General features: G+C 38.0%; 2 protein-coding genes across 3 annotated transcripts; both read right to left on the bottom strand.

Annotated features, from left to right (window-relative positions):
- Positions 1-450: 450 nt before the first annotated feature.
- Positions 451-11,195, bottom strand: LOC113116612 (myosin-6). 2 transcript variants are annotated; one of them, XM_026284857.1, is made up of 39 exons: positions 11,088-11,195; positions 10,854-10,888; positions 10,454-10,665; positions 10,043-10,186; positions 9,804-9,960; positions 9,618-9,645; positions 9,405-9,510; positions 9,226-9,318; positions 8,790-8,853; positions 8,594-8,692; positions 8,404-8,507; positions 8,185-8,323; positions 7,988-8,106; positions 7,758-7,907; positions 7,488-7,658; positions 7,073-7,382; positions 6,880-6,962; positions 6,502-6,707; positions 6,293-6,416; positions 6,014-6,150; positions 5,663-5,918; positions 5,329-5,571; positions 5,069-5,245; positions 4,803-4,948; positions 4,629-4,719; positions 4,156-4,545; positions 3,936-4,062; positions 3,744-3,862; positions 3,446-3,642; positions 3,011-3,194; positions 2,749-2,914; positions 2,439-2,563; positions 1,956-2,264; positions 1,638-1,841; positions 1,257-1,553; positions 1,069-1,173; positions 862-957; positions 640-774; positions 451-471 (listed from the first exon to the last, which is right to left on the bottom strand). In XM_026284857.1, exons 3-39 carry the CDS (start codon positions 10,652-10,654, stop codon positions 451-453), a joined length of 5,823 nt encoding a protein of 1,940 aa, XP_026140642.1. In that variant the 5' UTR covers positions 10,655-10,665; positions 10,854-10,888; positions 11,088-11,195. The 2 variants fall into 2 exon arrangements, with proteins under 2 accessions (XP_026140642.1, XP_026140650.1); XM_026284865.1 differs by lacking the exons at positions 10,854-10,888; positions 11,088-11,195 and having other exon boundaries at positions 10,043-10,188; positions 10,455-10,587.
- A 5,654-nt stretch (positions 11,196-16,849) lies between these two features.
- Positions 16,850-27,424, bottom strand: LOC113116625 (myosin-7). The gene is made up of 38 exons (XM_026284878.1): positions 27,194-27,424; positions 26,901-27,108; positions 26,515-26,658; positions 26,288-26,444; positions 26,142-26,169; positions 25,639-25,744; positions 25,440-25,532; positions 25,287-25,350; positions 25,071-25,169; positions 24,869-24,972; positions 24,622-24,760; positions 24,398-24,516; positions 24,165-24,314; positions 23,888-24,058; positions 23,471-23,780; positions 23,240-23,319; positions 22,957-23,162; positions 22,722-22,845; positions 22,499-22,635; positions 22,126-22,381; positions 21,790-22,032; positions 21,529-21,705; positions 21,293-21,438; positions 21,112-21,202; positions 20,638-21,027; positions 20,404-20,530; positions 20,206-20,324; positions 19,911-20,107; positions 19,544-19,727; positions 19,216-19,381; positions 19,003-19,127; positions 18,620-18,928; positions 18,306-18,509; positions 17,926-18,222; positions 17,730-17,834; positions 17,533-17,628; positions 17,308-17,442; positions 16,850-16,972 (listed from the first exon to the last, which is right to left on the bottom strand). Exons 2-38 carry the CDS (start codon positions 27,099-27,101, stop codon positions 16,952-16,954), a joined length of 5,820 nt encoding a protein of 1,939 aa, XP_026140663.1. The 5' UTR covers positions 27,102-27,108; positions 27,194-27,424; the 3' UTR covers positions 16,850-16,951.
- Between the last annotated feature and the right edge of the window lie 513 nt (positions 27,425-27,937).

The raw sequence follows: 27,937 nt of genomic DNA, 5'->3' as shown, positions 1-27,937 counted from the left end.
ATGTATATATTTACATACTGTACGTATTGAACAAAGGAAAAATGGCATTTATTTGACTGAAATTAAGGAATTGTCAGTAAGCTGAACATCTAAATAGCAAATCTTTATAGTTACTAATGAATGGGATGCTGATTTATTCAAAACCTGTCGGATATTGATTAAATATCTTATAATTTAACCTTCGGTCTTCAATAAGATTTCCCCAGGCAAGAATGAACTCATGAATGGGCCGCTCACCATAAGGTGGACTGGGCACCACTGTCTTAATATAATAAAAGTTTAGTTGGTATTTTCCCCACAAAGTAGTGTTAATATATCATTTAACACATAATGTCTCAATCACAACACAGACTGAATGCAATTCAACTTTATTCTACTGTGTGGCTGAAAAGGAGCTAGGTGGATAGCTAATACAACAAATAGGAGACATGCAGAAGGTCCATTTGAGCTTTACTCTTCATCATGTCCCTTCTGTATGAAAAAGAGGAAAGGGAGAGATTATCAGTTGTTCACTAGAAATCAAGTGCATATAAATGTGGCAAAAAATATACTTTAAAACTGGGCAAATTAAAGCTTCATGTGATTTGGTTTGAATCATAGAAGCAAAAAAAAAAAAAAAAATCAGTCTTAATCACTGGCCTTAGAACCAACATCACGACTTTTGGCACGCAGTTTGTTGACTTGTGACTCTGCAATGTCAGCCCTTTCTTCTGCTTCATCAAGTTCATGCTGGATTTTCCGTAACTTGCTAATATGTGTGTTGGCTTGTTCCTCCTGTGAAGCAGGATTAGCAGTTCTGAGATTAGAGAACTGAATAATATAATTCATAAACAAAAGTGTGATATTTAGGCTTATACTTACAGCTTCCTCTGCAGACCTCTTGTAAGCCTTGACTTTTAGCTGAAGCTTATCAACTAGATCTTGCAGACGAGCCAGATTCTTGCGATCTTCCTCAGTCTTTTAAGAAAAATGATAGCAAAGAGACTTGAGAACGTCTTGTTTTTGTCATCACATTTTCTATAGATGTATTCAATAGTGAAATTAGTTTTTATTTGTAATTTATTTTACCTGGTAGGTCAGTTCTTTAATACGCCTCTCATATTTGCGAATTCCTTTCACCGCCTCACTGCTCTTTTTCTGCTCTGATTCTACTTCATTCTCCAGCTCCCTCACCTGTTGGCAGAGTAAAAACATGTTTACAGAGTGACACTTGCAATAGTTGGAAAATTTGTTGGGATTTATGGTAGGTCACTCACCCTAGCCTCCAGTTTCTGGACTTGTTTCTTGCCTCCCTTCATAGCAATTTGTTCTGCTTCATCCAGGCGGTGCTGCAGGTCCTTAATGGTCTGCTCCATGTTCTTCTTCATACGCTCCAAGTGAGCGCTTGTGTCCTGCTCCTTCTTCAGCTCCTCAGCCATCATGGCAGCATCAGTGATGGCCTTCTTGGCTTTTTCTTCAGCATTCCTGCATTCTTGCACTGCCTCTTCCACCTCACTCTGAAGCTGGGATATGTCAGTCTCCAGCTTCTTCTTCTGATTCAAGAGGCTTGTATTCTGGACAAAGGAGATGTTTCCATTAAATTAGAAGCTGAATAAATGGATCTGTTCAGAATGAAGACAAACCAACCAATAGCATACCTGGGAGTGCAGTAGCTGCACTCTTTCACTGATATCCAGCAGCTCTTGCTCTGCAAGCTTGCGGCCTCTCTCAGTTTGCTCAAGAGCTGCCCTCAGCTCCTCTAGTTCAGCCTGCAGAAGATTGTTGCGTCTCTCTACAATGGCGGTGTTCTCCTTGAGATCTTCATTTGTTCTCAAAGAGTCATCCAGCTGAAGCTGAGCATCCTAGAATATGAGTGCAAACTAATTAAAACAAACATTTGAACAACTCTATAACTCTCCAAAAGCTCTCATTCTTTGTTTCATTGATTCACAGCATTACTTTAGAATGTGTCTTACTTTCAGATGTGCTTGGACACTCTTGAGTTGTTTTTGAGCCTCCGCTGCTTGTCTGTTTGCCTGACTAAGCTGGATCTCCATCTCGTTTAGATCCCCTTCCATCTTCTTCTTTATTCTGAGGGCCTCATTCCTGCTTCGTGTTTCTGACTCCAAAGAACTTTGCAGAGTATCGATGGTCCTTTGCAAATTGCGTTTGCTCTGCTCCATCTCTTCGTCCTTCTCAGCTAGTTTGCGCTCAATATCAGCCTTTGTCTGGTTGAATTCTAGCTGAGCTCGCAGAATCTTGCCCTCCTCGTGCTCCAATGAGGCCTTTTAAAGAAGATTGTGATTTGTTACTTGGTTTGCGAGACAAGCAGTATTTTAATATAATCATCTTGAAAATTGATTTTACAGAATTGATTGAAAATCTGAAATCTACGTCGTTTTTTATATTGTTGTGTTTTTCTCAAAACTCAAGGAATAAAGTTGCATCTGAACACTTACTTCTGCCTCTTCCAGAGCAGACTGAATCTCACTTTTTTCTTGCTCCAGCTGTTTTCTCATTTTCTCCAGTTCATGGATGCTCTTTCCTCCCTCACCAAGTTGCTCAGTGATATCAGAAATCTCCTCTAGAGGAAAATAATATTCCATTTTAACATATTGCCATAATTTCTCCAGCCTTAGTGATAACGTCTCTACATTAAATTATACAGTACATCTTCCACTGCCACACTCCAAACAAACCAAGTCATTTCAGTATTTCCACTTATTTATTCATTATAATCATTTATTTGAACATTCTTTGCAAATTTACCTTGGAGATTTTTATTTTCTCTCTTCATGGTCTCCAGGTGATCCAAAGATTCTTCATAGGAGTTCTTCAGCTTAAAAAGTTCCGTACTCAGACATCTGGCTTCCTTCTGAGAGCCCTCTAGCTCAGCCTGTGACTCTTCATACTTCTGCTTCCACTCAGCCAGGACCTAAACACATTTTTTCATGCAAGTAGATTTTAGGATCACAGGTACTCAGAAAAACTTTTTGATAAAAGTCCCAAATCAAGGACCACGTTTGGTTACCTTATCAAAGTTTCTTTGCTTCTTGTCCAAGGCTGCTGCAGCTGCATTAGACCTCTCCAGGTCCGCCATAAGATCTTCAATCTCATTTTGGAGTCTGTGTTTGGTCTTTTCAAGAGATGAACATTTCGCATTTACTGCTTCAACAGCTTCTTCAGCCTCCTGCAAACGTTGAGCCAGTTTCTTCCTGTTTTAGGAAACAGAACTATATTAAGGCAGATCATTTTGTTTGCACACCCTAAAAGAAATGGATAGACATCATATTATATTTTTACCTTATGTTTGGGGTAGCTTGGCCAACTAACAGAAAAACTTTTTGTTCGTCTTACATTTTAAAAGAAACATAACACAAACAAAAAGCTTATCTGTCAGTAGAAAAGTTAAACCTTAAAGAACAATTTAAATACATATGTAATTCTAAATAGAAACATATCTTACTTGGCTTCCTCCAGCTCCTCAGTCCTCTGGATGGCATCAGTTTCATACTTTGTTCTCCACTGAGCCACCTCAGAATTAGCTTTGGACATGCTTCGCTGTAGCTCTGCTTTGGCCTCCTGCTCCTCCTCATACTGCTCTCTGAGCAGATCTGTGTCGTGACGGGCTGACTGTACAGCATGAGCTAGGGCATTCTTCGCCTGAAGGAGGACACATTGTTACTTAGCAGATGAACAAAATGAATGCAATTCATATATGCCATAATGACATTAATCGGACAATGTTCATATGCAGTTCACACCTTAGTTTCTTCTTCCAGTTGCCTTTTAAGATCTTCAGTTTGCTGAGTATAAGACATCTTGCTTCTAGTTAGCTGGGAGACGAGAGATTCCTTCTCCTCCAGCTGTCTTGCAAGTTCACCTGGGCATGCATTTTATTATTTTTGGAGTTCTGTCGCTCAGAATTATCGAAAAAAGTTATTTGACAGCCTTACCATTTTCAGATTGTAGTTTAGATTTTTGCATTGTGAAGTCATTGATGCAACGCTGGCCCTCTTCATATTTTGTTCTGTATTCAATCATTTGATCTTCCAAAGACCTGCAGGTCTTCTCAAGATTTACCTGAAGAAAGTATATTATTTAGGAAGTATTCAATTACTTCCCAGCTAGAAGCAAATTTGAATTCTTATTTATTACTACTTGTACTAACAATACCTTCATCTTAACAACATGCTCCATGCTGGAGACCACATCATCCAGCTCAAGTCTGAGTTCACTTTTCTCCTTTTCCAGTTTTTGTTTGACTCTCTGCAGATTGTCTATTTGCTCTCCCAAATCTGCCACACTGTCGGCTTGTTTCTTCCTCAGTGTGGCAGCAGTGGCCTCGTGCTGCAGAGTGGCCTCTTCAAGGTCTCTGCGAAGCTTCTGAAACTCTGCCTCTCGTTTCTTATTCATCTCAATCTGAGCTGCTGTAGCTCCTCCAGCCTCCTCCAGTCTCTCACTGATCTCCTCCAGCTCTCTGGCTAAATCTGCTCTCTGTTTCTCCACCTTGGCTCTGGCAGCTCTTTCGGCCTCAAGCTCTTCTTCCAGCTCCTCAATACGTGCCTATTATCATAAATAAGCCAGGGTTATCTCTCATGTATCATTTAATTTTTCCCCTCTCAATATGTTCTCCGTGTGTGCGTTACCTGAAGTTCCTTCAGTTTTTTCTGTAGTTGAATACTAATAATTTGTTCATCCTCAATTTTGCCATTGAGCTGACTGATCTCAAAGTCTTTCCTATGATTGAAAAAGAGATGCTTATAGTCCTTACTTTTGAACATAGAGATTGGACTGTGAAAGAATGGAAGAATTTGACTTACTTTTTAAGTCGCTCATCTAACTGCTGTTTGTCATTTTCTAGGTCCATCAAGCTTTCCTGGGTTAACTTCAAATCTCCTTCTAGTTTCCTCTTGGCTCTTTCCAGATCCATACGGACCTTTTTTTCTTGCTCAAGAGATCCTTCCAACTGATAAAAATAATTCAACAGTTGGTTACATGGCCATTTGCTCATAACATTCACTTTAACTTGCTTGTATAATTCATTATTACAAGAATAGTAAATGTATATGTAAATTGTAAAACTCACATCATCCACTTGCTGCTCCAGCTTTGCTTTTGCCTTGGTGAGGGTGTTGACTTTGTCCTCCTCACTTTGCAGGTCATCCAGTGTCTGCTGGTGAGCTTCCTGCAAGGCCTTCTTCTCCTTGGTTAGCTTTGCAATAATGTCATCCAAAGCTGCCATTTCCTCTGTCAGGTTCTTCACCTGCACAAGAACATTAAGTTCTGAGTGTTTGGATAATATTTCACTGCGTGTGTTTGTGTGCTGTGTAGAAAGACATCCCAGACCTTGTTCTCAGTAGCATGCTTCTCTTTCTCCACTTTAGCTAGAGTCAGCTCCAGATCATCAATGTCTTTCTTCAGCTCAGAGCACTCATCCTCCAGCTTCCTCTTCTTAGCTGTCAGCTCTGCGTTCATCTCCTCCTCATCCTCAAGTCGCTCTGTGAGCTCTTTGGCTTTTGCCTCAAGCTGGATTTTGTTTTTGATGAGCTGGTCACATCGCTCTTCTGCGTCACAGAGATTGTCTTGCTCCTGTTTTAAAATTGTTAAAACTATCCAGTCATTTCTATACTGAAAAAACACATTAACTTCTAAGTTTTAAAGGCACAAAATATTAACTGACCGCTTGGACTTGAAGCTGTAGGTCATTCTTCTCTTGGAGAAGAGATACCATTTTTTCTTCTAGTTCTTTCCTTCGTGCTTCAGATTTAGCATAAGCCTCTTTGAGCTTGGCAAACTCATCTTTCATATTTGCCATCTCTTTTTCTGCTTCTGCTGACTTGAGTAGAGGTTTGATCTTGAAGAATAGCTTCATCCAGGGCCAATTCTTCACCCCCATGAAGGCACGGACATTCCACTGGATAACCAGTAGGGCATCCCTGTGAGGACATTCCATTTTTATGTCAGAAAATATTACAGAGTTTAATACAGTCAGCAAATTGTTGAGGCGGTGTGTGATATGTGGAATTCTTGCCTTCTTTCAACTATCTTCTGGAACTCAACCCTTGCAAGGAGTCCTCTGGATCTAGCTTGAATACCACTAATGATCAGAGATAGTCTGTCATCTCTCATTTCTTCCAACTGACCCAGTAAACCAGCCTTGAAGAACACCTAAGCAGAAGTCATTACGGAAACATGCATTTTACCCACAGTACTACATGACCACTGTCATCTTTGGTCTCATATTAAATAACATAATTAAAATTCTAAGTTATAGAATTATACAAATCTTCAGAGTAATGTAAATTTTCACCTTTGTGTGTCCAAACTTATATTGATTATGATCAATATCCAGTGAACCCAAGAGTTTCTCAGCTCCTTTCCTGCTATCTATGAACTGACCTTCAGGTATGGCTGCAGGATTTAGGATACGGTACCTGTAGATAAGTATAGAATGTTTCTAATAATGGAAAGAGTTGCTATGAATTTAGAGTTTAAATGCCACAGAATAATAATAATAACCTCTGTTTGAAATCTCCATAGAGAATTCTATTGGGGAAGCCCTTCCTGCAAATCCTGATGCCCTCCAGTACACCGTTACAGCGTAGCTGGTGCATGACCAAAGGGTTCTCCATCGCACCAGGAGTCTTTGTCTCATTAGGTATGATGCAGCGCACAAAATGAGGGTGAGTTGATCTTAGGTTTGTCATTAACTTATTCAAGTTTTCCTGTAGGTAAAAATGTACACAGAATTTAAGCTATTAATTTATATTAAGGGATACTTTCAATTACATAAAAAATACTGACATAGATCCACTGGAAATAAGCTTCATAACATAAGTATACATTATCCTTTTTTTTTTCATTGTGTACGATAATTTAAGTCTGTAATTAAATTACCCTGTGAAGCGCAGAAACAGTTTGGAAGGAGGAGCCTTTCTTCTTACTTCCACCTCCTTTGCCTCCCTTACTATTCTCTTGAGCTGGTCAAAACAAGGTACAGTAATTATTTTTGAATGCAGTAGTGCCTAAAACACTCATAACTGTGTATGAGATTTTATTATGCACGCATGATTCATACATAGATACATACCAGACTCTGTCCCAGCATAATTAGCAAAGAGCATTGACAGGAGCTTGAGTGTTGACTTTTGAAATAGTCCAACAACAGTCTCATTCAGTGGGTCCTTATTCTTCACCAGCCAGTTGTTGATATTATAGTCAACAGTACCAGCATAGTGAATCAGAGAAAAATGAGACTCTGGCTTCCCTTTGATTGCTCTTGGTTTCTGAAAGTTGTTGGATTTCCCAAGGTGGTTGTCATAAAGCTTTGCTTTAAAGGTTGCATCACTGGCTTTGGGAAACATGCACTCCTCTTCAAGGATGGACATGATGCCCATAGGCTGAATAAAGAAGTTCATAGAATTGAGTTACTGACGTAGCAAATAGCCTTGTTAAATAGTTAAAGCACATTCATGTATGGCAGCTTTATCATTAGCACTACTTACTTTCTCAATGAGATCAATGCAGGCCTGTAAGTCCATGCCAAAATCAATGAATTCCCATTCAATCCCTTCTTTCTTGTACTCCTCTTGTTCCAGCACAAACATGTGGTGGTTGAAAAACTGTTGCAGTTTCTCATTTGTAAAGTTAATGCAGAGTTGCTCAAAGGTGTTGAACTGTAGTTTTTAAATTAATTGTAAAAAAAGTATATGTAAGTTAGACAATAATATGCATTTAAATCTTGAGAGCATGAGGATTTATCCACAAAGGCTTACATCAAAGATCTCAAAACCAGCAATGTCCAGTACTCCAATGAAGTATTGGCGAGGTTGTTTGGTGTCCAGAGACTGATTGATTCTTACAACCATCCAAAGGAACATTTTTTCATACACTGACTTGGACAGTGCACCAACAGCGTAGTACACCTGAGCACAGAGAAGAATTTGTATGGTTTGACATTACATGGATAAATAGGCTTTATTTCTTTGCTGACACTCCAACTCACCTGCTGGACATTTTGCCCTTTGGTGACCCACTCATTTCCTACTTTCACTCTTGGATGGCATAAACCTTTGATAAGGTCAGCAGAGTTGAGGCCCATCAGATACGCAACTTTGTCTGCATCTGTAAAAATAATGCAATATTAATAAGACAAGTTTGCATTTACATGTAGTTTGCACTTTCTAATTATACTCTACATACCTTCAGTCCCATCAGCTTCTGCTTGCTCCTCCCTCTGCTTTTGTTTGAACTTCAAATTGCCATAGTGCATTATGGCTCCAGTCAGTTTATAGATGCCATTTTTCTCCTCCTGAGTAAAGCCTAGTACATCAAACGCTTCCTAAAATTGACAGAATTAAAGGTGTCATATGAGAGCTTTACAATAACAGAAAAAAAGTATTTCAACCCATTTACTCTTACATCAGTCGCAACTAGTTCTTCACCATCGTCAATAGAGGCTACAGTTGTTTCTCCTTGAGAGATGAAAGCGTAATCATAGGGGTTGTTGGTGATGAGCAGCATCTCTATTTCAAGAGAGAGGAAGAACTGTTAGTTTTTAGCAGTTAAACTGTAAAAGGCCTTTGATTTTGGGATATCTACTGCGTCTCACCCAGCAGCTCAGGTTTCCGCTGAGAGAGGATTTGGTAGAAAATGTGATAGTCCCTTTCAGCTTTAAGCTGAAACGTCACTCTTGACTTCTCCAGAAGATCTGATATTTATATTGAAGAATAAAATGTTATTCATTGACCTTCAGTGATTTTTTAACACCAGACTCCACATATAAATTTTTTTTAATGAATTCTTACATGTCTCAATGTCAGCCGAGGCCAGCTTGCCACTGGCAGCAAAATGAATACGGATGAATTTTCCCTGAAGAATTGAAAAAATATAATATTATGAAATTAAACACAATGAATGCATTAATTATTGTGTAAGCTACTGAAAATGAATCAGTATGATTTATAAATATCTAATGCCTAAAATTGCATATTTGTATGTTTTATACCATAATTAAATAAGTACTAAAAATCTACTATTGCATTTATGATGGCTCTGGATGTTGTCTGCCATCTGCCAACCCTATGTTAACTTTATATCACTTTGGTTTATCCAGCAGAGGGTGTTCTCACACCATATCTGTGATAGTGTTGTGACATGCATGCTATACATTAGCCAAAATGTAATTTGGATAACAATTTACATGTTTAAAAGTTTACATAAGTGTTCAATGCTGAAGCTTACAAATCTTGAGGAGTTGTCATTTCTGATGGTCTTTGCGTTACCAAAAGCTTCCAAAGCAGGATTAGCCTGGATGATTTGATCCTCCAGGGTTCCCTGTAATGAAACACCACATGTTTCAGAATCTTTTCAATCAGTTCTAGTTAAGATGGAAACAGATGACACTTGAAAATGACACTTACCTTTTTTTCTGACCCATCTTTCTTTGCTGAGCCTCCAGCTGCAATGCTTGCAAAATATTGAATGACTCTCTTTGTGTTTACAGTCTTTCCTGCACCAGATTCTCCACTACAGTAACATAGAACATCAAAAAATAAATGGTTTATATCTTTAAACTGACAAGAAGTATTTAATTAATTAAGGAATTACATTAAAAGATAAGTAATTTTACTTACGTGATCAGAATTGACTGGTTTTCCCTGTCTGAAATGGAAAAGACTGCAGTGTTACTAATTCTTGAGTTATAGTTTATAAATTATTGATCTTTAAGTGTATAATGCTCATCCAGAGATTTGTGCAGAAAAATAGCTGTCCTTCATAAAGGTCTACACTTCCCTTCCCTCCCTTGGTTTTGTCCATACCTGTTAGCATGTACTGGTACGCGTTATCAGAGATGGAAAAGATGTGGGGAGGAGCTTCACTCCTCTTCTTCCCTCTGTAGGCTACAACCACCTCCTGATTGTACACCGGCAGCCACTTGTAAGGGTTGACAGTGACACAGAACAGCCCTGAGTAAGTCTGTTGGAAAGAGAAATAAAGTTCAGTAATTGAAGCTAATTAGGATGTATTCTCAAGCGACTTTAAGCTGGTCTGCTCTTACATAGATCATCCATGCCGCATAGCGCTCTTTGAGGTTGAACAGCACAGCTGGCTCATGAAGGAAGGTGAACATTGCCATGTCTTCAATTTTATCAAACTTTGGTGGGTTTTGGGGATGAATGTCAGCTTCTTTTACAGCGACAGTCTGTTAAAAGTAGAAATTCTTTTTTAGAATAATACCATTAGAATTATACTATCATGTAAAGTGGCATCAATTTGCTATTGTATGGTTGCATTGCTTTAATTTAGACTTAACTATTGCTAAGTTATTACAAATTGTTGCTCAAAATGTTTCAGTGACCACTTGTACCACTGGAAATGTACCATTGAAATATATCTGTCACTGAAAGTGTCTGCCCTATAAAATAGCTTTTTCTCAAAATGCTATTTCAGAAGTAATGCTTGTGCCTACCTTTTTTCTCTCAGTCATTACAGTGACTTTGTCACCTTCATGACCGATGATTGAAGCTTTCACATACTCTTCATCTGGATCAGGCACAAAACACTCCTTTTTCATATCAAACGGACGAGTTTGTGCTTCCAAACGTTCTCGATCCGACTTCCGCAGGTAAGGAGCCGCTGCTCCAAACTCTGCCATCTGAGCGTCCGCCATGATTGACTTTTCTAGAGATGATAAGGTACGTTAAGTCAATGTTTGTACAATTTTGCAATATCAGACATGCTGTGATCAAGCCATTATATTTATGATGGCTGAGTATTGCCTCACAGCTTTCTAGTTCGTGATCACAAAAAAAAAAACTGTTTCCAAAAATAAAGAAAGAAAACGTTCTAAAACAAAGCATGACTCTTACCTGATGTGCACCAGGTATGGCGGCTGGAGAAAAACCTGTTAATTTAGGGTTCAGTTAAGTGGATTGGTAAGTTTCAATCTTTGTTACATCACTAAATAACCCAAAACTTAAAAGATGTAAATCAGAAGAAAGCAACGCAATAAGAATTAAAACAGATTTATCATGAATGAAATTTTAGAAGTAATTTGCATTATTAAATGTAACATCACAATGCAGATTTGGTTCCGATCTTACCCTCAGATAAAACCTTCGACTTGTCTGGAGACCAACCATGAGATTTCTTTATAAAGGAAGTCTCCCTTCCAAATTTGGAGAAGACATCCCACAAGGCAGGAATGCTATTGCGTCTGAGCACTGTTAGGGTTCAATGAGGGTAGTTAAGGGTATTTGGGAGGAACAAGAACCTGCTAGGTGAGTTAAGTCTTTGTTAGTGCTCCATATTAGGTTCTCACTGATAGCAGAGCACTAATTTAGGTCAGCTAAAAAAGTTAAGTGGTTTGCACTTAAATGAAATGTGAATGATTAAAGCCAGACGAAGTTGTCTATTGGAGCATAGGCATCTGAGGTGAATATTACTCTAAAACTTGGGACAAATGAGCAAGATATTTATAGAAAATTCCATTTGTGTGTAAGCCAGGACTGCATTACTTTAGTGCCACATGCGGGTTTAACAGGCAACAAAGGGATTCAAATGCTGGATGTCTTAACACACTTTAGATGGAATTCTATATTTGTCATCCAACATTGTTTAGAATACTCAGGAGAGGGTATCAGATTTCAGTAAAGTGATATGTTTGAACTGCATGCCATGTGGGCTCTCAATTACCCAGAGAGCTTAAGGGGGGTTAATATGCGACATTGTGTTTTTTTTGTCCGTCTTTGCAGAGACGCAAACAACAATAACAGATGGCATCTGAGTCTGCATCTATATTAAGCATCTCAGTCTGCAAGATTATCCAGGCGACAAGTGTCGAACAGCACACACAGTGGTCTGTCACAGGTGTCATACTTAAGATTCAGTGAAAAAACAGGATAATTGTAGTACAATAAAAAAGTAAAGAGAAAACTGGAGTCCCCTGGGTAAGGAACAGTGTAGACCGTGACCGAGGCTGTGCCATACTTCATTATCATCCAGCAGCCAGCAAGTGTCTCCCCCCACAGCCCATGTTGTTGACAACCCATTGTTTCTTTGAGGACAAAGATAACCCTGTGAAATTCCTGCTGAGTGGATCTCACTGACTAAGGCGTGAAACCACATCACATCACATACTGTGAGCCTCTTTACCTTATTTTATGTCTCTGACTGGGATCAACTATAGCCTGTCACCTGGGCGTTGTAGGTGTCTTACCACATAAATAACACCAAGTGACAGGTATACACAAACACCAATCAGTATTTTATAGTATGCTAAAATTCTTGTAATGGTATATAGTCCTGTACTCATATTAATTCTTTGTTTTAGGGTACACATGTTGGTATTTCCATCCCAATGTCCTTGGTATTTGTTGCAACTGTGAGTGATGAAAGGGGCAGTAATCCATAAACCTCATGGGTTGACATTCTGCTCATACAAATTAATGCAGACAGAAATACTGAAATTGTTTTAAAGGTAATACAAAGGTAAATACAAAAGTACATAATTATAATAACAATGCTGTCAAGTTATTGCCCTCAAAATGGAATATAGTTTATTTTTCCTATAACTGTAAGTCCATTTATAGAGTATTTGAATAATACTGAATATGATTAGAATCATAAAATTGGCTGACATAACTGAAGGTGTGGACCCTTGACAATTACCATGCAGTAAGGGTCAACCGATAAACAAGGAGTTAAGTGCCTATGACAAGTGATAAGACTGTTCTATTCTGACACCCAGCCACATCTTTTAAACGATGACTGGCATCAAAGTGCACAAGGAAGTGAGAAATGCCAAGCCATTGCGGAAGACTTAGTAAAGATAATGATGACCTCTAGTTTTCCAAAGTCAGAGCAGCACTTAACATTAGGAATGTTATTCTGACACACAGGTATGTGCTTAAAAAAAACAAACAAAAAAAAAAACTTTTTCTCATTGGTCATAAACTGATATCACTGTTACCAATGAATGAGTTACTAACACAGCAGGCTGCTTAATTAAACTTGTCATGGGATTATACACATATCTCCAAACTGTCCTGTTACCAGAATTGGAAACACTTTATTATAACTTTCATTTATAAATCATTAACAAACATACATATATAGAAACAAATATAAAATGCTTAACAGATCATTAGTTAATATATATTCACATAGCTAGAATTATAATGAGATAATGGTATTTAATGTAAATTGAAGTGCTTATAAATGTCATTGCATTTTCAGTTTATACCCATATGATCGTTAGGCTTTTTTCGTTAAGTACACCTCTATTAACATGTATTAACAAATTATCTACTGTATTAATTATTTGTTCATGTTTTTGTAATACCAAATATAAAGTGGAATCTATTCATCATTTGAAAATGTTTATAAATGTTTACTAATCATTAGTACCTTTATGAGCAGTCATCTCGATGGGGGAAATGTGTCCCAAAAGACCTAAATCGACCCTATTCACACATCTTTACTAATCATTTATTAATAATTTTAAAACATCTTTTAAAATCATATGTAAATTTTCAGTAAGTGTTTGATCATGTTTTGTAAATGTATTGACATTTGTAAGCATTTTAACTTACGTAAAATAAAAATTTTTTTGAACATCATCTAATGTTTAATAAGTGTATTAGCAAACAATAACAAGCACATTATCTCGTGTTTCTACCTCTTTGAACATATATAAACTAATGATCCATTAAGCATTATATAATGTTACAAATACATATGCAATTTGTGTATTTAATATTTCCAAAGCAACAGCTAATGAGACTCTAGAGTCTAGACATATTGCTTGTTAGTGTATTACTCTTTCACCCTTCTTTGGTGATGCACGTCTCCGGTGAGTTACAATTAGACAGCAAAATAAAAGTTTGTTTCAAAAATATGAAATCCACCTAAGTATAAAGATGGTCTGGCACATTGAAGTATCAGTACAGCTGTCTGTGGTTGTATGCATAAGTGCTTCAGAGTTGTACATTGACTTCCTATTCCCGCCCAATCTATTCTGAGAACCAAAGGCTTTGTTATATCTCTTTGCATTGTATACATATATGAGTGCTCTCTGCAATACTTAAAATCCCAATCCCTGCTGTACTGTATGAAGTTTCATACTAACATATGAAGACATGAAAATTACAACATATGAAAAAAGTTACATTGTTACATCGCAGATACGTTGCTTTTCGATTTAGAATTCCATACTCTCATATCTCTAATTGAAGCAGTTTAAAAACCACATAAAAAAAATCAGGGGTGTGATTAATTATTTTCACTTTGCATGGGGGATGTTTCATTAGACCAAAGTTCTATATGTTTGAGGCACAGCTATAAAATAAACTATTGTATACACTGTGTACCTTTTGATAATACAAATACAAGGGAATAAAAATGTTTATTTGTTCTTTTTTATATATAATGTGTGGTCAAATTAATAAAAAAGTATATGTAGATATGAAAAACATTAAATTAAATTCTCAGAAGAGTGTTTGGTTTTTATTATTCAATTCAATTCATGTTTATTTATATAGCGCTTTTTACAATACAAAATGTTACAAAGCAACTACAGAAAATTATATTTCTACAATATTTAATAATAGCTTATAAGTGGTGACTGTCAGTTTGTGCACGTATGACAGGATTTGTAGAAAAATTTATACAAGACGTAGTCAGCCAGATGATGAGCATTATTCATATTATTAATAATTAATAATTATTATATGATGCAGTCACACTTGTAGCAATATTTATTAGTTATGTTGTAGATTCAGGGTTAGCATCCTCTGGGGTCCTCTGGGGGGTCAGCATCATCTCTTCTCAGGTGTTCTGTATCCAGACTGGAGCTTGTGTAAATCCTAGTTATGCAAAACATAGAAACAAATAGAGACATCATTAGCATAGCTGCTGATCCAACAAAGTTAAATTAATTAGTTTAACACAAGCTAAATAATAAAAATGCGCATTTGATCAGATGCAACTACACTCACAATTTAAGATACATTATTCAAATGCTTGGCGAAAGAGATGTGTTTTTAATCTGGATTTAAACAGAGAGAGTGTGCCTGAACCCCGAACATTATCAGGAAGGCTATTCCAGTTTGGGAGTCAAATGTGAAAAAGCTCTACCTCCTTTAGTGGACTTTGCTATAGGAACTACCAAAAGTCCAGCGTTTTGTGACCTTAGGGAGCATGATGTATTGTAGTGTGGTATAGGGCTATTTAGGTACGCAAGAGCTAAACCATTTAGGGCCTTATAGGTAAGTAATGATAATTTGTTACTGATACGGAACTTAATAGGTAGCCAGTGCAGAGACTGTAAAATTGGGGTAATATGATCATATTTTCTTGACCTGGTAAGGACTCTAGCTGCTGCATTTTGGACTACCTGTAGCTTGTTTATTGACGAAGCAGGACAACCACCTAGAAGTGCATTTCAATAGTCCAGTCTAGAGGTCATGAATGCATGAGCTAGCTTTTCTGCATCAGAAACAGATAACCTGTTTCGTAGCTTTGCAATGTTTCTAAGTTGGAAGAATGCAGTTTTTGTAACATGGCAAATATGATTTTCAAAAGACAAGTTGCTGTCTAATATAACACCCAGATTTTTGACTGTAGAGGAAGTAACAGTACATCTGTCTAGTTGCAGATTGTAATCTACAAGATTCTGTGTAGTGTTTTTGGTCCAATAATTAATATCACTGTCTTATCCTAATTTAATAGGAGAAAATAATTGGTCATCCTTTTACATTTTTAACACACTCTGTTAGTTTAGACAATTTAGAAGTTTCATCTGGTCTCGTTGAGATATATAGCTGAGTATCATCAGCATAACAGTGGAAGCTAATTCCGTATTTTCTAATAATATTACCAAGGGGCAACATGTATTTTGAAAATAGAAGGGGACCTAGGACAGATCCTTGTGGCACTCCATATTTTACTGATGATAAATGAAATGACTCCCCATTCAGGTAAACAAAATGGTAGCGATCGGACAGGTAGGATCTAAACCATCTTAGAGCCTGCCCTTGAATACCTGTATAGTTTTGTAATCGATCTATGAGTATGTCATGATCCATTGTGTCGAACGCAGCACTAAGATCAAGTAAAACTAGAAATGAGATGCAGCCTTGATCTGATGCAAGAAGCAGGTCATTTGTAATTTTAACAAGTGCAGTTACTGTGCTATGGTGGGGCCTGAAACCTGACTGAAAGGCTTCATACAGATCATTTTTGTTCAGGAAGGTGCTCAATTGAGAAGACACAACTTTTTCTAAAATTTTAGACATAAATGGAAGATTTGAAATAGGCCTATACTTTTCCAGTTCACTAGGATCTAGTTTTGGTTTCTTAATAAGAGGCTTGATAACCGCCAGCTTGAATGGTTTTGGGACGTGACCTAAAGATAACGACGAGTTAATGATATTGAGAAGTGGTTCTTCGGCTACAGGTAACAACTCTTTCAGTAATTTAGTGGGTACAGGATCTAATAAACATGTTGTTGGTTTAGATACAGTGATAAGTTTATTTAGCTCTTCCTGTCCTATATTTGTAAAGCACTGCAGTTTATCTTTGGGTGTGATGGATGAAACTGAAGTGTTAGACGCTGAAGAATCTACATTCGCAATTGTATTTCTAATGTTATCTATTTTATCAGTGAAGAAATTCATAAAGTCATTACTATTAAACGTTGGTGGAATATTTGAATCGGGTGGCATCTGGTAATTTGTTAATTTAGCCACTGTGCAAAATAAAAACCTGGCTGGACATAGTGTCTTTCCATGCAATTATAACCGTATATGATGTGGTAACTTACAGCAGCACAATAATCTCCATATACACACACAAGACAAAAGACTAGATGCAGAGTGACTTTATTTCATTAAAGTGAGAGAACACAATAGTCTACAGAGAGAAAGGCAAACAAAGAAAGGTGATTTCAGAAGATTTCCAGGAGACTTCATTCTTCATCAAACCCTTTCTGTGAGGGAAAATGTTGACAAGGGAAAAAGGTAGGCTCCATTAGTTACTAAGAAAAGGTATTATCAAATGTTTAATTATCTTTTAATAAGCCAACTACATTGATTTCTTAACCTGTACTCAGAAATTTGTGCACAATCAGAGGCTCTCTAGAATGAGATTGTCCCTTCCTGTAATACATATCTAGCACTGACTAAAAAAGGTAGCAAATCATGGTGTTTGTCATACATATTGGCTATTAAAAGAGTGGGATATGTCCCATGCGGACTGAAATCAAGCAACTTGATGAGCTTATTAACCATTTAATTAATTATTAATTAATTGTATCCACTGTACCTTTGGCCCCACATCACGGGTTTTGGCACGTAATTTGTTCACTTGAGTTTCAGCAATATCAGCTCTTTCCTCTGCTTCATCTAGTTCGTGCTGCAGCTTACGGAATTTGCCAAGGTGAAGGTTTGCCTGTTCTTCCTATTGGAGGCAATCATGACACATAAGACATCCATAAACTTTGGAAAACACCATCCACAGCAACTATCTCTGAATTTCAAGAGCACTTACAGCTTCCTCTGCAACTCTTTTGTAAGATTTGACTTTTAGTTGCAGCTTGTCGACCAAATCTTGAAGACGGGCTATGTTTTTGCGGTCCTCTTCAGTCTAGGTTCATAAAACTAAAGATTAATTTGGTGTACATCATTTATTCTGATCTTTATTAGACATATACACTTGATCATGGAGTCTAAATCATCTAATCCCACCTGATACGTAAATTCCTTGATGCGGCGTTCGTATTTACGGATTCCTTTAATAGTTTCACTGCTTTTCTTCTGTTCAGCTTCGACTTCACATTCCAGCTCTCTTACCTAGGAGTGATAAAGTAAAAGTGCATTAGTCATAGTTTTATTTATGTTGCCTTAACTGAGCAAGAAGTGGCCTCTGTATCTGTGAACTCACCCTAGCCTCCAGTTTCTGCACTTGTTTCTTCCCTCCCTTCATAGCAATTTGTTCTGCTTCATCCAGGCGATGCTGCAGGTCCTTAATGGTCTGCTCCATGTTCTTCTTCATACGCTCCAAGTGAGCACTTGTGTCCTGCTCCTTCTTCAACTCCTCAGCCATCATGGCAGCATCAGTGATGGCCTTCTTGGCTTTTTCTTCAGCATTCCTGCATTCTTGCACTGCCTCTTCCACCTCACTCTGAAGCTGGGATAAGTCAGTCTCCAGCTTCTTCTTCTGGTTTATGAGACTGGTGTTCTATATATGAAATTTTGTAAATTCAGTGACCGTTTATCATATAACCTTACAAGAAATATCCATAAAGACTTTTAATGAATTACCTGAGAATGCAGAAGCTGTACTCTCTCAGAGACATCCAGCAGCTCTTGCTCAGAAAGTTTGCGTCCTCGCTCCGTTTGTTCCAGAACAGCCCTAAGCTCCTCTAGTTCAGCCTGAAGCAAGGTATTACGTCTCTCCACAATGGCAGTGTTCTCCTTCAGATCATCATTAGCTCGAAGAGAGTCATCCAGCTGAAGCTGGGCATCCTACAAAAATTTCCACATAAATGAAGTCAGGTTTATATATATATATATATATATATATAGAGAGAGAGAGAGAGAGAGAGAGACATGATGAGAATTCTTCCCTGTTTTACCTTTAGATGGGCCTGAACAGACTTGAGTTGTTTTTGAGCCTCAGCTGCCTGTCTGTTAGCCTGACTCAGCTGGATCTCCATTTCATTTAGATCTCCTTCCATCTTCTTCTTAATCCTGAGAGCTTCATTCCTGCTACGAGTTTCAGAATCCAAAGCACTTTGCAAGGTGTCTATGGTCCTCTGTAGGTTTCTCTTTGATTGCTCCATTTCCTCATCTTTCTCAGTCAGTTTACGCTCAATGTCAGCCTTTATTTGGTTAAATTCTAGCTGGGCCCTCAGGATTTTACCCTCCTCATGCTCGAGAGAGCCCTGTAATAAACAGGATAAGCTTAAACGTCATTATTGTACTTCATTTCATATCATTTTTGTGGCCCCCCTCCTACCTCAGCCTCTTCCAGAGCAGATTGTATCTCAGACTTTTCTTGTTCCAGTTGCTTCCGAGCCTTCTCCAACTCACGGATTGTCTTCCCACTCTCACCCAGCTGTTCAGTCAGGTCAGAGATCTCCTCTATAGGAGAAATAATATTACCATTTGGACTTTACCTTACATAATTGTAATTTTGTGCAAGTATATAAAAAAATAGTAATGAAGAAACCTTGCAGAATCTTGTTCTCTCTCTTTACGGTCTCCAAGTGATCCAGAGATTCCTCATAGGAGTTCTTCAGCTTGAACAGTTCTGTGCTCAAAGACCTGGCTTCCTTCTGAGAGCTCTCCAATTCACACTGGGACTCCTCATACTTCTGCTTCCATTCAGATAAGACCTGAAAAGAACATTTTGTTCAATACAATTTTTTATAATGGATGTCGAAATATGTGTTTCTGAATTATCTTTCTCTGTCTACACAGTATAATTAATTCGTAATTGAATTCTCATGAATTCAGTCTTGTCTAAATGTTGGCTTTGTTTCTTGTTTAAACACTACCTTGTCAAAGTTTCTTTGTTTCTTGTCTAAAGATGCAGCAGCAGTGTTGGCTCTCTCCACATCCACCATCAAATCCTCAATTTCATTCTGAAGTCTGTGTTTAGTCTTTTCAAGGGAAGAGCATTTAGCATTCACTGCCTCCACAGCCTCCTCAGCCTCCTGCAAACGCTGAACCAGTTTCTTCCTGCATGGAAGTAATTAAAAGAACAGACTATTGAAAATTGGCATATAAAATGAGCTGAGCCTCCACTTCTTTGTATAGATTGACATATGTACAGTATGGGGCAGTCAATACTGGGTCTTTATAAGTGGGTCCCAATATTCTGTATGTTCATGTCCATAGAGATAAAATGGTTTCATATCTTACTTGGCTTCCTCCAGCTCCTCAGTCCTCTGGATGGCATCAGTTTCATACTTTGTTCTCCACTGAGCCACCTCAGAATTAGCTTTGGACATGCTTCGCTGTAGCTCTGCTTTGGCCTCCTGCTCCTCCTCAAACTGCTCTCTGAGCAGATCTGTGTCATGCCGAGATGACTGCAATGCATGGGCGAGAGCATTCTTCGCCTGGAAAAGATTCGTTTGATTACTTTGTTATATAAGATTACAAAGTACAAGTACAAGCAGTAGTAGAAATATAGGAGATGTGGACAAGTATATTTTACCTTCATTTCCTCATCTAACTGCCTTTTCAGGTCTTCCAGTTGTTGACTAAAGGAATTCTTACCCCTTGTCAACTGAGAAATTAATGATTCCTTTTCTTCTAACTGTCTTGAATATTCATCTAAAGTATTGAAAGAAAACGGTTGTTATAATACAATGGTCACCAGTTGTCACCAGTGACAAAACAATTCTTCACTTACTATTTTCTGCCAGGAGCTTTGCCTTCTGGGTTGTAAAGTCACTGAGGGACCTTTGGTTTTCCTCACACCTGTTTCGGAATTCATTGAGTTGATCTTCCAGAGTTCTGTTAACTTTCTCCATGTTGGTCTATTTAGATGAATTGCATTAGACATAAGACAAAGGTTAAAAAAAAAACATTACAAAAAACCTTAATTATGCCACATTTAAAGGCTGAATGGAATCTTGTTTTTCACCTTGGACTTGACAACATGCTCCATGCTGGAGACCACATCATCCAGCTCAAGTCTAAGTTCACTTTTCTCCTTTTCCAGTTTTTGTTTGACTCTCTGCAGATTGTCTATTTGCTCTCCCAAATCTGCCACACTGTCAGCTTGTTTCTTCCTCAGTGTGGCAGCAGTGGCCTCGTGCTGCAGAGTGGCCTCTTCAAGGTCTCTGCGAAGCTTCTGAAACTCTGCCTCTCGTTTCTTATTCATCTCAATCTGAACAACTGTAGCTCCTCCAGCCTCCTCCAGTCTCTCACTGATCTCCTCCAGCTCTCTGGCTAAATCTGCTCTCTGTTTCTCCACCTTGGCTCTGGCAGCTCTTTCTGCCTCGAGCTCTTCCTCCAGCTCCTCAACTCGAGCCTAGCACAAAGCAGAAGTTGATTTTTTTTAAATGCACAGGGCATTGATCAACAGAACAGATCATTATATGTTTATAAAAAGTACCTGCAGCTCCTTGAGTTTCTTTTGTAGTTGGATAATTATGTTTTGGTCATCTTCAAGTTTACTGTTGAGCTGACTGATTTCAAAGTCTTTTCTGAAAATTTAATTATGGCGTTTATATCATTAGGACATTAAAACATTTTTTAAAAAAAACATAATATACTTATTAAGTAGTTGGTCTTACTTCTTCAGTCGTTCTTCCAGTTGCTGTTTGTCATTCTCTAGGTCCATTATGCTCTCCTGGGCTAACTTCAGATCTCCTTCAAGTTTCCTCTTGGCTCTTTCTAGATCCATTCGGATTTTCTTTTCTTGCTCTAGAGATCCCTCAAGCTAACAGATTTAACAACAAAATCTTAATCTGCTGAAACAAATATACAAAAATAATACTTAATAATAATAATATTAATAATAATTACTTACATCATCCACTTGCTGCTCCAGCTTTGCTTTTGCCTTGGTGAGGGTGTTGACTTTGTCCTCCTCACTTTGCAGGTCATCCAGTGTCTGCTGGTGAGCTTCCTGCAAGGCCTTCTTCTCTTTTGTCAATTTGGCAATGATATCATCTAAAGCTGCCATTTCCTCTACCAGGTTCTTCACCTGTGTATATGAAGCTAAAATTAGTTAAACGTTTTATGAGAGATGGACATTCCTTTTCACAGTTAATTACTGTTTGTATTCAACCTTGTTTTCAGTAGCATGCTTCTCTTTCTCCACTTTAGCTAGAGTCAGCTCCAGATCATCAATGTCTTTCTTCAGCTCAGAGCACTCATCCTCCAGCTTCCTCTTCTTAGCTGTCAGCTCTGCGTTCATCTCCTCCTCATCCTCAAGTCGCTCTATGAGCTCTTTGGCTTTAGCCTCCATCTGAATCTTATTTTTGATGAGACCTTCACACCTCTCTTCAGCATCACAGAGATTATCTTGTTCCTGTTTGCATTGAAAAGATTGAAAAGATTCACGAATACTATACATATTACTGTTTATTCCAATCCTTTATTTATGAAAATTTTAAAAACATACTGCCTGCACTTGCAGTTGGAGGTCATTCTTTTCTTGAAGAAGAGTAACCATTTTTTCCTCGAGTTCTTTTCTACGAGCCTCAGACTTTGCATAAGCTTCCTTGAGCTTCAAGAACTCATCTTTCATATTGGCCATTTCCTTTTCTGCTTCAGCAGATCTCAGCAATGGTTTAATTTTAAAGAAGAGTTTCATCCAGGGCCAATTCTTGACACTCATGAATGCACGTACATTCCACTGAATCACAAGCAAGGCATCCCTTTTTTTTTTGCAGAGAATTCATAAAAAATACAATCAAACACCATTTAAAATTCAATAGCACATAGAAACGCACATTGCTAGTTTAAGCAAAGTAATGTATGGAATAATTGTTTACCTGCGTTCTACTATCTTTTGGTATTCAACCCTTGAAAGAAGACCTCGAGACCTAGCTTGAATTCCAGTGATTATTTTTGATAGACGCTCATCTCTCATCTCCTCCAATAGGCCAAGAAGACCAGCCTTAAAAAATACCTAAAATAATAACGGACATTATGTTCACAAGCTTTTTATTTTACAGCATTCCGCATACTCTCAGAAGGTGGCCTTACAAAACGTACCTTAGTGTGTCCAAACCTGTACTGCTGGTGATCTATCTCAAGAGAACTCAGCAGCTTCTCTGCTCCTTTCTTGCTGTCTATGAACTGTCCCTCAGGGATAGCTGCAGGGTTTAAGATCCGATATCTGCAGAATCGCAGAATGAAGTATTTAAAAATTAAACAAGTTTTGCAGTAATTTCTGATGTTTCTTTCTTTCTTTTTCTTTTATTTTCTTTGTTTGTTTGTCTGTTGGTACCTCTGTTTAAAATCTCCATACAGGATTCTATTGGGAAAGCCTTTTCTGCAAATCCTGATGCCCTCCAGTACACCGTTACAGCGCAGTTGATGCATAACTAAAGGGTTCTCCATCACACCAGGAGTCTTTGTCTCGTTCGGTATGATGCACCGGACAAAGTGAGGATGAGTTGATCTCAGGGTTGTCATTAGCTTGTTTAGATTCTCCTGTAAGCAAATACTTATTAGCACATTTGACAAGGAAAAAACAAATAGTTTTTATGTACTGGCAGCCTTTGATATACCCTGTGAAGTGCAGACACTGTCTGGAATGATGACCCTTTCTTCTTCTTTTCTTTTTTCACACTTGTACCATCAGCCATGACTGGAAAAAAATATAAATCAAAGGTTTGACTTTTGAAAATTAGGAGTTGTTCATAAAGGTTTAATGACTGAGCTAAAATGCCACAAGAGTTCCTTGACACAGTATGGATAATATTGCTTTATAGTTTATAGAAAAGACATTACAAGCACACCTGAATCTGAACTTGCATAGTTGGCAAATAGAATAGACAACAACTTCATTGAGGATTTCTGGTACAATCCAACCACTGTTTCATTCAGTGGGTCCTTATTCTTCACTAGCCAGTTGTTGATGTTGTAGTCCACTATACCAGCGTAGTGAACCAGGGCGAAGTGAGACTCTGGCTTGCCCTTCACAAGCCTGGGTTTCTGGAAGTTGCCTGATTTCCCAAGGTGATTATCATAAAGCTTTTCTTTAAATGATGCATCACTGGCTTTGGGAAACATGCACTCCTCTTCAAGGATGGACATGATGCCCATAGGCTGAAGGAATCAGGAATATGGAGGAATGGTGAAGTCAAAGAAACACATATATAATTTAATTGAAATGCTTGTTGTAAAACTTCTCGTGGTAATTGTTGCTTACTCACTTTCTCAATGAGATCAATGCAGGCCTGTAAATCCATACCGAAGTCAATGAACACCCATTCGATCCCTTCTTTCTTGTACTCTTCTTGTTCCAGCACAAACATGTGGTGGTTGAAAAACTGTTGCAGTTTTTCATTGGTAAAGTTGATGCAGAGTTGTTCAAATGTGTTGAACTGTAAATTAATTTGTAAAAGCATCAGTTTTATGTATGTAAAATCCAGATACTTGAAATCCTGAGGTGTAATTTATTGTGTGTTAAGCTGAACATTCAATTCTCACTTCAAAGATCTCAAAGCCAGCAATGTCCAGTACTCCAATGAAGTATTGTCGAGGCTGCTTTGTCTCTAGAGACTGATTGATTCTCACCACCATCCAGAGGAACATTTTCTCATACACTGCTTTTGATAAGGCACCAATAGAAAAGTTTACCTGAAATAATCAAATGCATAAATGTTTAGTTTGATTGATTTTTCAGTCTCTCATTGTTGTCAGCATAAATTTTGAAAAATTACCTGCTGGACATTTTGGCCCTTGGTGACCCACTCATTTCCAACTTTGACCCTTGGATGACATAGACCCTTGATGAGGTCAGCAGAATTCAGACCCATTAGATATGCTGATTTGTCAGCATCTGTAAATCAAGATCCCTTACATAAAGCATGACTTAAATACAGCTATTCACAAAGGTGATGACATTTGAATTTGCTGCATTTTGCTTTAAGCTTTCATTCCTTACCTTCAGTTCCATTAGCTTCTGCTTGTTCCTCTCGCTGCTTCTGCTTGAACTTCATGTTGCCGTAGTGCATAATGGCTCCAGTCAGCTTGTACACAGAGTTCTTTTCATCTTGTGTGAAGCCCAATACATCAAAGGCATTCTGTCAAAGTAGAAAACTTAAGGCTTAATTGACTTAAAGCATGATATTACTATTATGGGGCCAAAGAACATCATGGTTTTAAACCAAATTTAATAACAAGATACTCACATCGGTTGCCAATAACTCCTCAGTGTCATCAATAGAAGCAACTGTGGTCTCTCCCTGAGAGATGAATGCGTAGTCATAGGGGTTTGCTGTCACTAGTAACATCTCTGTTTATACAGTTTCAGTAGAAGTGAGAGAGTAAAAGATTACAAGTCTTATCTATGTTTTGAATTTATTTATATCTGAGGTTGCTTAATTTGCTCACCAAGGAGCTCAGGTTTTTTGTTGGATAAGATTTGATAGAAGATGTGATAGTCTCTCTCAGCCTTTAACTGAAAGGTCACACGAGACTTCTCCAGAAGATCTATACAAATAGAAAGAATGTCGTTTTATAATTTACAAGTATAACATATTAATCTATGATTTACTTTTTTACTTATTAAATCATAAGATTGTTTGAGAAAAGAGAGTGAAGACATACATGTTTCAATGTCAGCAGATGCCAGTTTCCGCCTTGAATCAAAGTGAATTCGAATAAATTTTCCCTATAAAAATATGCAGAAGAGCCATCTTGCACCATGTTGCATAAAATTGACGATGCTCTGCAATTTAGATTCAGTACGAATTCACTTACAAATCTGGAGGAGTTGTCATTTCTGATGGTCTTAGCATTACCAAAAGCCTCCAAGGCAGGGTTCGCCTGGATGATTTGATCCTCCAGGGTTCCCTAGATGAGAAGATCAAACCACAAAAGAAGGTGAAACATATTTAAAACAGTTTGCATTAAAAGCTTTGTCAACAAATCGATAAATGTCCCTTCATTAAAGTGGAACCTTGTTCTGAGCAGACGCGTCCTTCTTTCCCCCACTTGCTGCAATGCTGGCAAAGTACTGAATGACTCTTTTAGTGTTCACAGTCTTCCCAGCTCCAGACTCTCCACTAAAGTGAAAAAAAAAAAGAAAAAAGTATTATCATGAGAAATGGATGTCATGACCACAATGTCCGTATCCCAGCGTCCTTAATGATAACGTGTTCTGAATTAGCAAAGTGTAGAGGTCAGTTTCATTTTTCACAAATCCTAAGTGATAAAGATAACATAGTCCTCTTTCATATGGACAAGAGAAGCATAGACGTTCTATAAGATGTCTGTGTAGAAATAGTAGCAATATAGGATACAGTGACAAGCAGATTTTTGAATTATCACTTTAATTAATTGCCAAAAGATTACGGTATCTCTACAAAGTTACTCATATAAACAGAAGTACAGAAATCTTCTTTGTACACTAACAAATGTAGTATAATAGTGTTTTTGTATGCTCAGTGTTTTGTCACTTACGTGATAAGAATAGACTGGTTTTCTCTGTCTGTACAAAGACAGAATAACAAAAAAATAGATTTTTGGTTTTGGTTTTATTGGTGCTAACTTCAAGATTTGTGTTTTTATCTTTTTTTTTTTTCTTTTTTTTTTTTTTTGAGTATCACCTGACAGCATGAACTGGAAGGCATTATCAGAAATGGAATAGATATGGGGAGGAGCTTCACTCCTCTTCTTCCCTCTGTAGGCTACAACCACCTCCTGATTGTACACCGGCAGCCACTTGTAAGGGTTGACAGTGACACAGAACAGCCCAGAGTAGGTCTGTATAACAGGAGAGTTAGTCGAATTTTCTAATAAAAGTAAAGGTTTGGTGAGACTCCTGTATACTCACATAGATCATCCATGCTGCATAGCGTTCTTTGAGGTTATACAGCACAGCTGGTTCATGAAGGAAAGTCAGCATTGCCATGTCTTCAATTTTATCAAATTTGGGAGGATTCTGTTGCAGAACTTCACTATCTTTGACGGTGACAGTCTGGACAAATAAAGGGAAAAGTATAAAGCAGGTTTTTCCAACTGAAAACACCAAGAGAACTGGAAGAGTACTGTGAAATTGTGGTGGAAATATCAATAGCAAATTAAATTAAAAATGTATAATTTCAAAATACAATATCTAAATTATGTAGTTGCTGATCAAACATTCAGAGAAGCTTTGGCATTTACTTTTTTTTTTACAAGTTCATAACAGATATTTAATTGTGTTATTTTTCCACTGACCTTCCCTCCTTGTGTCTCAACAGTGACTTTGTCACCATCTCGACTTATGACAGTGGCTTTAACAAACTCCTCCACTGGATCTGTCACAAAGCATTCCTTCTTTAAGTCGAAAAGTTTAGTCTGTGCCTCTAGACGCTCCCTATCAGACTTCCGCAGGTAAGGGGCTGCGGCACCAAAAACTGCCATTACAGCATCACCCATAATTAACCTGCAATTGTAAAAAACAAGAATTTGTTAGTTTATGTCATTTTCAATCTTAACAAATGCAAGCTTGCATCACCAACATAAATTACCAAGGTTATTGACAGACGGCCGATGCCAACGGAGGCTCCAGGTGTTTGTGATTCCACCTAAAATATAAAGAAAAATATACCCAGGAACTATACAAGATGATAAATATACATAAAAGCATAAAACATAAACAACAACATTAAAACATTACACAAATTGCACAATACACATAGTTCTAAGAACGAACGTTCACACAGAAACCCACTAGGACCAATGGACAGTATGGTGAGATTCAGCTCAATAGCACAGATGGGATTTATAAGCTCGATTGCCCTAACCCTATAAGGCCAAGGACAGGTGACCTGTGAGCCACCCTCCTGGCATAAGCACATCAAACTCACTAAAACAAGCCCATCTTTAGGTGCCCTGGCACTTAGAGGAGCACCATTGTGATAGTTTGGGCGGATGGCCAGGAATGCTGAATATCTTTCATGTGAGTCACAGGAATACATATTCTCTATCCCTGATTCTTTGGCCTTTGACCTATTACTCACTCATTTATTTATCTAGGCCCCTCGCTTATCTGTAGCTTTCAGTGGTCCAGAACAGAACACTGTGTTTCAAAGGTGTGGGGGTCTGGCCTTTCCTCAGGACAGTGTGCACTATGCTGATACTGCGGTTAAATCAAGCCAAGTGCTTTAGTCCTTTAGTTTCCATCCCTCCCCTCTTGTGCCTAACCCTGTCAGCTAAACTGGTCCAACATCAATGTGGACACATCCCAAGAGCACAGCAAACTATCCAAGGTC

This window comes from Carassius auratus, chromosome 2, assembly GCF_003368295.1.
Source record: "Carassius auratus strain Wakin chromosome 2, ASM336829v1, whole genome shotgun sequence".
Classification (NCBI taxonomy): domain Eukaryota; kingdom Metazoa; phylum Chordata; class Actinopteri; order Cypriniformes; family Cyprinidae; genus Carassius; species Carassius auratus.
The sequence above is the reverse complement of the archived record's forward strand: the minus strand, read 5'-3'. Positions and strand labels throughout refer to the sequence as shown.

Coding starts and splice junctions, on each gene's coding strand:
- LOC113116625 (XM_026284878.1), bottom strand. CDS start 27,101: ATGGGTGATGCTGTAATGGCAGTTTTTGGTGCCGCAGCCCCTTACCTG. Junction 22,846..22,956: donor TATGGAGATTTTAAACAGAG/GTACCAACAGAC, acceptor GCGATTCTGCAG/ATATCGGATCTTAAACCCTG. Junction 19,728..19,910: donor GAGGAGCTGGAGGAAGCCAA/GTAAGATATGAA, acceptor ACTTCCATGCAG/GAAGAAACTGGTTCAGCGTT.
- LOC113116612 (XM_026284857.1), bottom strand. CDS start 10,654: ATGGCGGACGCTCAGATGGCAGAGTTTGGAGCAGCGGCTCCTTACCTG. Junction 7,659..7,757: donor CTGGTTTTGAGATCTTTGAT/GTAAGCCTTTGT, acceptor TAAAAACTACAG/TTCAACACCTTTGAGCAACT. Junction 6,151..6,292: donor ATAAGTTTGGACACACAAAG/GTGAAAATTTAC, acceptor ACTTCTGCTTAG/GTGTTCTTCAAGGCTGGTTT.